This window comes from Vairimorpha ceranae, assembly GCF_000988165.1.
Source record: "Vairimorpha ceranae strain PA08 1199 chromosome Unknown NODE_8, whole genome shotgun sequence".
NCBI lineage: Eukaryota > Fungi > Microsporidia > Nosematidae > Vairimorpha > Vairimorpha ceranae.
Genome location: NW_020169303.1, coordinates 37,737 through 50,780, shown reverse-complemented (window position 1 = coordinate 50,780; position 13,044 = coordinate 37,737). Strand labels below are relative to the sequence as shown.

The 13,044-nt window shown below is 24.0% G+C and overlaps 9 protein-coding genes across 9 annotated transcripts; 4 read left to right on the top strand and 5 right to left on the bottom strand.

Annotated features, from left to right (window-relative positions):
* Positions 1-1,427: 1,427 nt before the first annotated feature.
* Positions 1,428-2,282, bottom strand: AAJ76_800048499 (hypothetical protein; the record flags this gene model as incomplete). Its single annotated transcript, XM_024476468.1, has 1 exon — positions 1,428-2,282. The coding sequence occupies one exon, from the start codon at positions 2,280-2,282 to the stop codon at positions 1,428-1,430; it is 855 nt and encodes a 284-aa protein (XP_024331741.1).
* Positions 2,283-2,915: 633 nt separating this feature from the next.
* On the top strand, positions 2,916-4,976 carry AAJ76_800047865 (class 3 lipase; the record flags this gene model as incomplete). The annotated part of the gene is made up of 1 exon (XM_024476466.1): positions 2,916-4,976. One exon carries the CDS (start codon positions 2,916-2,918, stop codon positions 4,974-4,976), a length of 2,061 nt encoding a protein of 686 aa, XP_024331740.1.
* Positions 4,977-5,130: 154 nt separating this feature from the next.
* On the top strand, positions 5,131-7,524 carry AAJ76_800045650 (26s proteasome regulatory subunit 4; the record flags this gene model as incomplete). The annotated part of the gene is made up of 1 exon (XM_024476465.1): positions 5,131-7,524. One exon carries the CDS (start codon positions 5,131-5,133, stop codon positions 7,522-7,524), a length of 2,394 nt encoding a protein of 797 aa, XP_024331739.1.
* A 204-nt stretch (positions 7,525-7,728) lies between these two features.
* AAJ76_800041664 (ser thr protein phosphatase 2a regulatory subunit beta) lies at positions 7,729-9,117 on the bottom strand (the record flags this gene model as incomplete). The annotated part of the gene is made up of 1 exon (XM_024476464.1): positions 7,729-9,117. The coding sequence occupies one exon, from the start codon at positions 9,115-9,117 to the stop codon at positions 7,729-7,731; it is 1,389 nt and encodes a 462-aa protein (XP_024331738.1).
* Positions 9,118-9,289: 172 nt separating this feature from the next.
* AAJ76_800041222 (hypothetical protein) lies at positions 9,290-9,559 on the bottom strand (the record flags this gene model as incomplete). Its single annotated transcript, XM_024476463.1, has 1 exon — positions 9,290-9,559. The coding sequence occupies one exon, from the start codon at positions 9,557-9,559 to the stop codon at positions 9,290-9,292; it is 270 nt and encodes an 89-aa protein (XP_024331737.1).
* Positions 9,560-10,387: 828 nt separating this feature from the next.
* On the top strand, positions 10,388-10,768 carry AAJ76_800040393 (60s ribosomal protein l27; the record flags this gene model as incomplete). Its single annotated transcript, XM_024476462.1, has 1 exon — positions 10,388-10,768. One exon carries the CDS (start codon positions 10,388-10,390, stop codon positions 10,766-10,768), a length of 381 nt encoding a protein of 126 aa, XP_024331736.1.
* An 83-nt stretch (positions 10,769-10,851) lies between these two features.
* Positions 10,852-11,352, top strand: AAJ76_800039929 (transcription elongation factor s-ii; the record flags this gene model as incomplete). The annotated part of the gene is made up of 1 exon (XM_024476461.1): positions 10,852-11,352. One exon carries the CDS (start codon positions 10,852-10,854, stop codon positions 11,350-11,352), a length of 501 nt encoding a protein of 166 aa, XP_024331735.1.
* Positions 11,353-11,821: 469 nt separating this feature from the next.
* On the bottom strand, positions 11,822-12,220 carry AAJ76_800038561 (hypothetical protein; the record flags this gene model as incomplete). Its single annotated transcript, XM_024476460.1, has 1 exon — positions 11,822-12,220. The coding sequence occupies one exon, from the start codon at positions 12,218-12,220 to the stop codon at positions 11,822-11,824; it is 399 nt and encodes a 132-aa protein (XP_024331734.1).
* A 9-nt stretch (positions 12,221-12,229) lies between these two features.
* Positions 12,230-12,934, bottom strand: AAJ76_800037847 (endoplasmic reticulum membrane-associated oxidoreductin; the record flags this gene model as incomplete). Its single annotated transcript, XM_024476459.1, has 1 exon — positions 12,230-12,934. One exon carries the CDS (start codon positions 12,932-12,934, stop codon positions 12,230-12,232), a length of 705 nt encoding a protein of 234 aa, XP_024331733.1.
* Between the last annotated feature and the right edge of the window lie 110 nt (positions 12,935-13,044).

Genomic DNA, 13,044 nt, shown 5'->3' with positions numbered 1-13,044 from the left:
AAAATGACAAAATATTCTATACTTCAAAGTGCATAAAAATACGTGTTTATTTATAACTATTATTACAAGATAATAATTTCTATAAGCATTTTTTAATACTAAAATATACGCATCACTATATTAACAAATTATTATTATAATATTTATTTATTCTTTTTCTTTGTTTTTCTTCTGATGTTTAAGTAACAGAGGTATAAAAATCCGACTTTTAAAAATAGAACAACACCTAAGGAAATAAACAGCATATGCTTTTTAATGCTATTGAAGTATACTGATAAAATAAATACAACTAAAGGACTAATAAACATTAAAAATAGAAATACAAGCAATGATGTCTGATGTCTATACTTAGTTTTACTCTTTCTAGTAATTTCCATGAAAAGGACAAAAATATGACAAAATTATTTAATACACAGAATTTTATTAACTCTATGCAAAGAAATTTTTATTTATTTTTAAATGCATAATAAATAAATGCTTTTATGCAGTAAAGAATCTAAAAATATTTATAAACAGGTTTTTGTAATGAATACATTTATGATTTGATTTTACTACTATCTATTGTTAATTTATATTGTTATGTAATATGATGTTGAAAATTCGCATTTTTTAAAATTACTAAATTAATCCAATCTTGATAAATTATAAAGTCATTAAAAAAGTAATATTATTATTTGAAGTTTTGTACGTTAAATATTATTGTCGAGAATCTTCTATTATCTTTAGAACTAGCTTGCACTATCCTGTTGAAAACGGGATCACAAATATAATGTGGTTCTTTCTTTTTAATGAATATGATTTGCCTTTATGTATGTACTTATTTTATTGTTTTTAATTACAAATTGGCCCTCTTTATTATAAATTAAAATTTGCTATATACACTTTTTATAGGATTAGTATAACTTAATTAAAGCAAGGGAAAATGCACCAAAACACTGTTTTGTGCTTAGAGAAATAAACCCTACATTTATGTTATTCTTATTTAAAAAATAATAAGAATTTTACAAATTTTTTAAAAAAAGGGGTTAAAAAATAAAAAATTGTCTAGATTAATTATTTAAAATGTTTTATTATTGGACCCCATGCAAGACTTTGAAAGAGTTAATTAAAATGTTATTGACAATTTTCAGTAGCAATTAATTTAAAAAAATGCTTTTTTACTTGAAATTTATTTACTTAAATAAATAAATTGTTTTCTTAAATTTAAAAGATTAAAACCACATATCCTAACTAGGCTAGCCTGTTTTTTTAATTTTTTTATCAATAAATCTTTGCAAAATAAATAATCTTTAAGCATTAATAATTTGTATATGCATAGAAAAAGTCTATTTTTTTGTATATAATTCTTTTACTCTACAAGCCTTATGTATCACTACACAATGTACTATTTATTAAAGAAATATTCATATATAACAAAATATAATTTATTAGATAATTTTAGAATATAATGTATAAATAACATTCTTGTAATTACTAAAAACCTCTTCATTGTAATCTAGTTCGTTAAACCCTTTACTGTAATATTCATATACTTTATTATTAGCAAAAATTACAAGCTTTCTGTCTTCTGTAAGAAAAGATGAGATATTGTAACCTTCTATTTTTTTAGATGAAGGAGATCCTTCTTTAAGAATCACATACGGTTTTTTCTTACAATTATTTGAAGTAAGAATTTCTAAATCTTTTATAATTTCAAAACTTCCCGCTTTAACCTCACCCACTTCTTCTTGTAACTTTCCTTGAAATATTTCTACTATAGGAGAATATTCAGAATAAATTATCTTATGCTGTTTACTCTTTTTTTGTACATTCCAAGCATCTTCTTCAAAGTGAAAATTACTAATAAGTTCCTGGTGCAAACATCTTAAAATAAATGAATATCCCTGTTTTATGTCAGTACATCCTTCAAAAGGTACAAGTCCATCAATATACCTCGTGTCTTTAATTTCTAAAAGATTAATTAATTTTGAGAAAAGTGGATATTCTCGTAAATCTAATATTCTTTCCTTAAAATTGCACAGAAAATTAGCAAAAGGATGTGCAGATAAAAGCATTAGTACAAGAAACACAAAATCTTGATTTTCAAGTGAATAATACAAATCTCTGTAATCAATAACATAAGGCTTTATAAGTTGTGCATTGCTAAGCTGTAGATTTTTACCAAAAAGTTTATTTTTATTTACTTTTGATTTTTGTTCTGTTGGTTGATTAATAAATGCTAGTTCTTCTTCCAAAGAAAATGACTTTAAAAAACAAACAGAGCTAGATGGTTTAATTTTCATAAGGGTTAGAAAAAAAATATTTAAATGAATGTGTAAAACTTAAAATATTTTATATGAACTATTTAAATGTATAATTTTATTGATCAGTAAAACAAGTCTTCATTTTACGAAAAATTAATAAAATTGTTACTAATCTCTTTATAACCTAAAGCGGGAGATTTACTGAGGGAAGCTTTGGAATTTTTACTTTGCATTATTTAATTTAGCTTTAATTTATAGTTTTAATTTCACTTTAAAACCTGTTTGGTAAAATTTTGGCTTCATATCATTATGTTTTGCTTTAAATCGAATTGTTGGGTCATTTACAATCACTGATGGCAGAAATAATTTTAAACTTATAAAAATATATTTTTATCTATTAGCAGAACAACCATTATTTTACAAAAAGTTTATCTCATTATTATTAACTTAAATTTAAAAAATCAGTAAAAGTTTAGAAAATCTTATTTTTACAAAAAGTAAATTAAAAAAATATGCATAAATTTAAATTAGATTTTACAAAAATACTGTAACTTAGTATTTTAAGTTTAGACACAAATATAAAAAATTATTTTTATTTTTTTAATCATCTAATAATTTAAATATTTATGTAATACCCTTAAGCTCTTTTTTTGATAATAACCCTAAATTACAATGGAAGTCACTTTAAGAATAAAAAATATAGAAATGTCACAAAACGTAGATACAATAGAATTTGTTTATAAAAATTCTTGTTCAGTTATAAAAGATGTAGTTATTTTTTCAATTGTAACCTTGCATGATTTATTGTTTGAAAAAGTAACATTTCGTTTAAAATCTAGAGGAGCAATTTGGGATAAATATACTGGTGTAGTAAATATTAATAACTCAAGTTTTATAAAAAGATCACTTAAAGATAATATTGAACCTGTATTGTCTAGTGAATATGTCTTTAAGACGGAATTTTATGATTTTGGGGGTTTACAAACAATTGGTAAAATGACATATGATTTTACAATTAATCAGATCTATGAAGGACTTAATGGTGTAGAAGAACAGGATACACTTGTTCAAAAAATATTTACCTTGTTTTTAGATCAGCAGCAGAGTGTTTTAGTAAAAAATTTTCAAACGGTGCTAGATGAATTTTTAATGGGTAGTCGTGGATGTAAAATCAATTTTATATTAGGATTGTACATAATGGAAAAATACACTGCTAATATTTACTATGAAATGACTAAAAATTTAAAATTTGAAAATATAAAAAATCTAAAAAAATTAGAAATTTTTGATAAAACAAATATGTTTTATTTAGGGAGTTTTGTTAATGAAAAAGTTCAGAAATTAACATCATCTGACTTTTTAAAAAAAAATGATTTTGAGATTGAAAAATACTTATTAGGTTCAGATAAAAATTTTAAATATAGTAAAATTACTGATTTTACAAATTACACACCCTCACGAACCAAATCTTCTTCTGATTCTAATAAAGAACACAAATCAAAAACAAAAGAAGAGTTATCAAATCTTTATAAAAAATTTAATGAATTTTACAAAAAAAAATTTAACAATCGAGAAGTCTTAGATCTTCTAGAATCTTGTATGACGGAAATGGTAGAAGAAGATTATTTTAGTAAAAGGATTGAGGATACCTCAGATGAAGATTTTTATATGCTACAAGATTTAGAGAAGTTGTTCCAAGCACCAAAAGATTACAAGCCCATAAAAGAACATTTAAGTAATGATGAGTACATAATTGCACATAAAGACTTCCTTACACAATTTGTAAATTGTTTTTACTTCGCTCTTGGTTCATACGGAAATACATGGCCCACTATATTTTGTGCCAGAAGAAAAAAAGTAAAAAATTCTAAAATGGATGCAAATAGAAAGGCAATATTAGAATTTTTAAATATTGAAAATGAATTTTTGATTTCGATACAGATGGCAGATAAGAATATACCTGAGCATATTATTTTTTATGATAAAGAATATAATAGACTTGTTGTATCATTTAAAGGAACATCAACATCAGAAGAAGCCCTTAAAGATTTGAATTGTAGATATACAAAATTTTACGACGGATTTGCACACAAAGGGATAAAACACATGGCATGTGAATTTGTTAAATACAAGACTAAGATTTTATTAGATCTATTAGAAACTTATAAAACTAAAAATATATTATTTACAGGCCATTCCCTTGGGGCCAGTATAGCTATTTTAGTACATTTAATTTACATTAAACAGGGCATTTCTGAATTCTTAAATATTGTAACAATGGCATTTTGCGCGGCACCTGTTGTATCATTTAATATAGCATCACAAAAATATAAAAATTTATTTGTAATAACGTATGGTAATGATTTTATTGCAAGATTGAATTATGGCAGTTTTATTGAAATGAAATATATTGCCTGTTCTCTTGGAAATAAATCAGGGGTTTTTGGTAAAATTGAAAACATAGAAGATGATTTAAAAAAAATTAAAGTACACAATAAATGTAATAATAAATATCCTAAGTTATTTTGTCCAGGAATAAATTATCATTTTAAAAGAGTTATAGTAATTAAACAGAATAAGAAGATATCTTTAATTCTTTATAAAAAAGTAAATCTTGATTTTTTTGAATCTATGATTGTTATTAAACATGCTACAATACATCATATGTTACCTCACATATTGTATGTTTGTGATCAAGGAATTAAAGATTCGGATGAAATTGACAATAAATAAATATTAACCTAAAAATATTTAATAAAATATGTTATGTACAACAATTTTATAAATTTTATTTATAAAAAATACAGTATTGTATTTTATAAACATATTTTCTATTTAAAATGGCATGTTTACTTTATTTTTAAACTTTTAATTTTCCTCCCCTAAAATGGAAGAAGAAAATTTAGTTCAAATACTAGATTGTATTAAATCTGATGACAATGATTTAAGACAAAATGCTATAAATATGCTTATTGAGTTATTAAAGTCTTCTCATGCAGGGTCTATAAGTACACTTAATTTTAATACAATTATGGAAAAGAAACCTGTTCTTTTAGATCTTTGTGAAATTTTATCGGATAATCAAAAAAGAATGATACATGATATTATAAGTTCTATATCAATAATGGGAGATGATTCAGAAATTTTAAAACATCGTCTTTTAGGGAATGTTATTCCTCTACAAGAATGGGGACACTTGTATGTTAAAAAATTAATAGGGGTGATTGTTAATAATAAGCATAATGGTGAAGATATTAGTAAAGCGCAAGAGGTATCTAAATCATGTGTAGATTTTTTCTTTAAAAATAACATGGAGTTTGATGCTATAGATTTTTTGATAGAAATAGAAGATATTAGATCTATCATTAAATATGTAGAAAAGCACAACTACAAAAGAATAATTTTGTATCTTCAAGAGATGGCTCTATTTTATGAATTGTATGAACTTATAAATGAAATATGCCTGAAAATGAAAGACTTTTCTAGATACATTGTTAATGTTATAGATGGTGGTTATTATGAAGATGCAATAGATTTTGTAGGGAAATGTGAAGATAAAAAAGTAAAGAAACAACTTCTTTACATTTTAGCAAGATGTAATATTTTTTATGATACCAAAGATTTAGAAGAAAAAGCTATTCTATGCAATGGACATATAAAAGATACATATAGAAATGTTATAAAAATCTATGAATTAAATTCAGAAACAAATAAGTCTTCTACATTCAGAAAGCTAAGATATGAGAAAGAATTAAAGGGAATACAACAGAGTAGTTTCAATCCCATTACAGTTTGTAATGGGTTTATAAATTTAGGATATGGACAGGATAGTATATTTTTCCCTAAGAGTGGGGAGGAAATTGAAGGTGTGGAATATTCAACTATACTTAATTCTAATATTCCAGAACTTATTACTATCTTAGGAAGTGTAGGATGTATTGAATTTTGGAATCCTAATAAGGTTATGGAAATTTTACAAGATAATATTTTTGGAGATATTTCTCTTAAACGTACAGGTTCACTTTTGGCTTTAGCTTTATCTTCTTGTAAATTGTATGACGAAAATAAGACTATTTTGTCTCTTCTTACTTCTAACTTGGGATCTAATGATCCACTTCATGTTATTCCCATCCTCTTAGGAATACAATCAATTTATTGTAATACTGCAGAAGAGGACTTGAAAGAACTTTTATGTCCATTGGTTTATTCTGATAATTTAGAAATTTCTTCCTTTGCTGCATTTACTTTAGGAAGTATATTTGTAGGTACAGGGGATGATGAAATACTCTCTGTTCTTTTACAACTTTACATTGAAAAAGAAGATTATGCTGGAACACATTCTTATAAACTTATTATGTTAGGACTGGCTCTATTGTTCTACAGAAGACCTGATTTAGAATGTATTTTAGAAAACATGGATATGACTTATTCAAGACATGGTATTATTTTAATTAAAGGATTCCAAAATATTAAAACAGGTGATCATAATGTAGTAGAAGAAATTCTTACAAATGCATTTTCGGGAGAGACAGATGCTCTACTAGAATCTATTGCATTGCTAAGTTGTTGTCTTGTAGGAATAGGAGATGATCTGGCTCTACAGATGATTTCAAGAATTTGTACTTCTTCTCAACTTTTGGATTCTCCTCATCTTAAAAGTGCTCTTCCTTTATGCTACTCAATTTTATTTCCTTCAAGTTCTAACCAACAAATTGTTGATACACTGGAAAAAAATTTAAATTCAAGTGATGCTTCTATCATCATTACATCTTTGTATGCCTTGGGTGTTATTGGTGCTGGTTCTGTCAGTGGTAGAATTCAAAAAGTGCTGGATTCTCAATATAGCATGACTTACAAAGATCCTAAAGCAGGGACAGTGTTAAGAATTGCAAATGGATTACTATCTCTTGGAAAAGGTCTTTCTTCAATTTCTTATTCTTTTTATGACAGATCATGCATTATTCCCAAAAATTTTATAGGTTTATTTTCTACTACATTTTTGTTACTAGATTCTGTTTCTAGTCCTCTTCTTACTGGAAATACTTACCTTTTTTACTTATTAAATCAGAGTTTTACTCCTAAGTACATTTACACGGAGAAAAAGGTTAACATTAGAATTGGATTACCAGTTAATACTGTTGGTGTTGTAGGAGATCCTCGAAGGATCTCCTCTATGCAGACACATTCTACGCCTGTTATTATAAATACTACTGAGAGAGCAGAAATTGATGAACCGGGATTGACACCATTTATTGAGGATGTAGTGATTTTAGAAAATTAATAAAAGAATTTGTTTTATTTACAATTTGTTTATTTATCTTTTATGCTATTGTTATGCTTTTATTTAGTTAGAATGTCAAAATATTCTACTAGGTAAACAGTAATAAAATACTGTGTATTACATAATTGTTTCTATTTACCGAACATAACTGTTTACGAAATTTAAGATATAAATAATTACAGTATTGTATTTTAAAGATTTTTTTTATGTAGGTTTTCCATTAAATTCAGATGACCTTCTTCTCATATTTTTCCATTCATTTTTATTTTCTATATTGGTATGTTCTATACATTTTCTTAAAATGTCTAAAACTGTGTCTTCAGTAAAATTAGAACTTTTCTTTACAAATTTATCAAGGTTGTAATTAATAAGGCATTTTTCAAAACAGGCATAATTCATGCTTAATAATATTGAAATATATTTAAATATTCTTAATTTACCTTTACTATACCAGTATTTTTTACTTAAAAGGTATATGTTATTAAAAATCTTTGGTAAAATATCATCAATGTATTCAGAAAATATTTTTTTTATAATCCTTGAATCTAAAGTTTTTAGTACTTCTTCTACCAATGGATGATACTCAGAAGATAAACCGAAATTTATAATAAAACACATATCATTTAGAATACCTCTAAAAGGTATTCTTTTAGCCCATCTTATATAAATGTTAAAGTATAATTTAACTAATATAGGCTTATTAATATAATCTACCTTTTCATATAATACAAATATATAATTTAGTGTAAAATTTGATATTTTTACATCTTCACTACAATATTTGTAAATAATGTCAGTTATTAATTTATAATATTCTAAATTTTTAATGGATAAAAATCTTAAAGCTACTTGGTAGAAAAATGAGTCATCTTTGGTATTTTTTATAATTAATTGTAAAAGTTCAAGTAATTCTTCAATTCCTATATGTGTTCTATTGTCCTCATAAAATTGTATTAATTCATTTTCTACAATATATTTTATCTTAATTGAATATGCGTCATAAATATTAATCAATATATTACATATATTCATTCTTTCTCTTTCATCTTCAGATTTTAATAAATGAAATAATGAAAATATATCTTGATCCGAAATTTCTCTAGTAAACATACTTTTTGAATAACATTTACTTGTAATTAATTCAAATATTTTTGTAAATATATTGATATTTGATTTAGTCACATTTCTAATATTAATATCATCACCTGGATAATAAATTATACCAGTAGGAATTGTATTTTTTATTTCTCTAAAAATGACATCTTTACATTTTCTTATAACAATAGAAAATATTTCATCAGTAATTTTTATCTGTTTTAAAATAAGAAATAGGTTATGTAGAGTTAGTGGATCATTGGAATGTATGTCTATTAATATTTGTTTAGAGGGTAAAATTGAAGGTGTCTTGATGACATTGCAAATTTTGACAGGTCTTATTTTTTCTATTTTAATGTTTTGAATAACAAAAGTGTTATCAATCTTCTTATTTGTAGATTTATTATCACTTTCCAACTTTTTAAAATTGTCATCTTCAAAAAGATCATTTAATTTTACCTTTTTAAATTTTCTTTCGGAATTTCTTTGGTTTCTCATTCAAGGATTATATTTATGCATAAAAAAATTAATTTAATACTGGAAATTTGATCTATAAAAATTGACTATAAAAGGCCTGTAATATAAAATATTTTTTAAAGCTTATAAATTTAAAATTTTTAAAAAATTATTCATTAATATTAAGATTTTAAATACAAGATATATAAAACCATTAGAAATTATTTAAAAATTCAATAAATAGTTGTTTTTCTTCCTCAGGTGTATTATTTATTTCATTTTCTTTGTAAATTTCTCTAAGACATAATAGGTGATCATAAATTTCCAGTACTGTAATTATAATGTTAAGAACTCTTCTTTTAGCAAAAAATAGCCCTTTCATGTCATTGTCTGTCTTTTTAATAATAAGTAGTATTTCTATAAAATCTTCCAGAATTTTGTCTAATTTTTTATGAATTTTTTTTACAACCTCGTATTTATGCATAAGGGATTATTAAAAAAAGCATTTTAATATGAAAAAGCTTGGTGATAATATTTTAGCTGATATTAATTGTAGTTAAACATAATTTTAATTTTTTTGTATAGTATTTTATTTGGTTTTATTTAATACAAAATTGCGCAAAGTAAGAAAAATTTAAGATGTAACACTGTAAGGTTTACATCTTTAATAGTAATGAGGTTATATTTATTTAACAATAGATAATTAAAATATATAATAAAAAATAAATTAAGATTACTCCTATAAAAAATCCTAGTACATTTGTAAAATAAAAATGTATAAATACTAAATTGACATGACTAGATTCAGACAGCATAAGGAAGTGAGCCAATAAAAAAATACAACGAGCAATGAGAACTTAATTTATGTCACAAATAAATAATTTATAAATATAAATTTAAGGCTTTGTAAGAATTACATAACATTGCATTTGAGAAAAATAAAATTTTTTATATGTACATTATTAAACTTTATATAGTCATCCAAAATTTGGACAATTAAAATATCGGCAATGAGCATATTTATCTTTAAATATGTTAACAGTGTTAAATTAATAATTTATAAAAAAAATCTTTAAACATTTTTATCAAAATATTTTTTTCGTGCAACTTTTCTATCAAAATTGCGTATTCACTAACGGTTGTATATCAACAACTCGATTTTTGATTTTTAAGACAAGTTCTACATTTATAAACACATAATTTTTTAAAATCAAGTGTAACTTCTTGTTTTCAAAATATTATATTTTTTTACAAACCTATTCAATTACTTCTTAGCTTTGTATATTTTTTATGCACTATTTTTACCCCTAAAATGTTATTTATCCCAAATATGATTGTAATTCCTACAGCTGGTAAGTTTGCTGGTAAAAAAGCAGTAGTAATTAAAAATATTGATGATAGAATCTGTCTAATTGCTGGTGTTCAGAGATTACCTAAAGAAAGTGAGGATTACATGTCAAAGGTAGAAAAAAGAAAAAATGATAGATTTTTATCATTTGTTAAGAAAGTTAATGTAAGACATCTTATGGCTACTAGATATAAAGCAGACATTGGATTAAGTGAAGTAGATTACTCTCAAATATCTAACATTAATTCTAAGAAGGAAGTAAGAAATAAAGTAGTCGATATTATGAAGAAAGCACAAGAAAATGGAAAGGCCAAGTTTTTATTTACTGAACTTAAATTTTATTAAAATATTTATCTTTTATTTTATCAGTTTTTTTCATTAATCAGTATTTTTCACAAATTAGTATTTTTTACTTTTTAGCCCTCAGCATGGCTACGTTTCAAGACTTTGAAGACCCACAAAAAAATAAATGTATGAAATTGTTTTATGAATCTTTAAAATATAATTTACCGTCATTTGATGAGGAGCGTTTACACAGTTTATCTTTTGAACTGACTCGATCAATTTACAAAAATTTTAGTAACGATTTACCGAAAATTGTTAGATCGAAATGTTTTAACTTAAAGGACAAAAATAACCCTAGAATTTGTAAGGAAGTATATGAAGGAACAATTAAGCCAGATGAATATATATTGATGTCTAATGAAGATATGAAGTCTAAAGATTTGAAAGAGCAAGAAAGAAAAGCGTATGAAGAAAGTTTATATGATATTCAAATGCCAGAAATACAAGCAGAGACAGATATGTTCAAATGTTCTACCTGTGGACAAAGGAAATCTTCTTATAGGCAGTTGCAGACCAGATCAGCAGATGAACCCATGACTACTTTCGTAACATGTGTGTGTGGACATAAGTGGAAATTTTGCTAAGATTTTATTTGAATAAATTAATTGGTTTTATTTATTTTTTATGCTTTTTGTTCAATTTTAAGGAATACCAGATAACACAACACTGTTAAGAGATATTTTTTGAAAAATGTTTTCAACACATGTAGTTTAATGACAATAGCTTTTATAAATATATTTATTATTCATGTGATCCATCATTTATATTTTTAAAGGTAATTTTTTGATAATAAGATTGTTACAATTTGAGGAAAGTTATTGGTAATTTTAAATATTATTAATTTAGCAACTTGCTAGTGATAAATTGATTGTGTCATGACAGTAAATAAAAAAAAACTACAAAAAAATGTAAATAACAAAAGATATATTTTAAAAGAGCATTTGTAAAAAATCATTTTAACAGTATTATAGTTTGTACGTAGACACAAACAAATTTAAAATAAATTAAAAACGTAATTGTATATCTATCACCATAAATGATTTATTAAATTAATTAAATATAATTATAAATTTTATCAAGTACATATTTTGAAAATTCTTTCCTTCCCTTTCCTTCAACAATAATTTTGCTACTAGAAAATATCGTAATTTGTATATCAAATAATTTTTCATTTTTTATTTTCATAACACCATTTTTTCCAATAAAACAATTATAGAAATTTGCTGGTATTTCCAATATGCAAATATTTTTATCACTCTCATATTTATAAAGCATAACACTAGTATCATCAACATAACCTTTACAAACAGAAGAATCAGAGAAGTTTGAAGATTTACTTACAAGAATCCGTCTTTTTTCCTTTTTATGTACTATATTTTTGTACAATGTGGATAAATTGTTAATAAAAGATTCTTCATTTTCTTCTACATACATTCTAAATGGGTTCAACATAACAAAATATTAATTATTTTGTATAATGTTTTCAAAAAAATATACAACCTTTAAGGTTTTAAGTAATTTTTTGTAAACAAACACCACATATATTAAATCTGAAGGTTTGTCTACTTTAATACAATTAATTAATCCTTGAAAATGCAATGTTCCTAAAATTTGACATTTTTCACAATCAAGGCATCCGATTTCTTTTATTGATTGTTTTAGCTTATTTATATAATTTGTTTCTTCTTGATCAATTTTATAATTAATTTGTTTGTTTTCTGCATAAAATTTAATTTTTTTTCGTATAAAAAGTAAAAGTAGCATAAAATTATGAAAATATTTTCTTTGTCTCAAATAAACATTAATATTATGGTAGTAAAAAAAATACAAGTTATAGTAATTGTAAGCTATGTGCAAATTAATAGCAAAATGTAATCCTGAAATCAAATATACAAGAAATTTATCATTTTTAATGTTACAAATATCAGTAATGTTCTTCCAAATTTCTGATCCATTTTTACAATGTGTTTTACATTCCACAAGATCTTTAAGATTTACACTATCTTTTATAAAATTTATTTTTCTGCATGAAAAGATGGTACATTTTTTTGTGTCACATGGCTCAACTGTTACTTTTATTTTTTCAATATTAAAATTGTCAAATAATCTAATTTCATTTGATAAAAATTTCAAAGTAAAATTTGTAATTAAAAATATAGAATACATTATAAGGGTAATAATTTAAAAAAATTGCTTTTTTTAGTTATTTAAGAAGGAATAAAATCATAATAAAGTTGAATTACAAAATTTATTACAGAAAAAAAACAATTTTAATT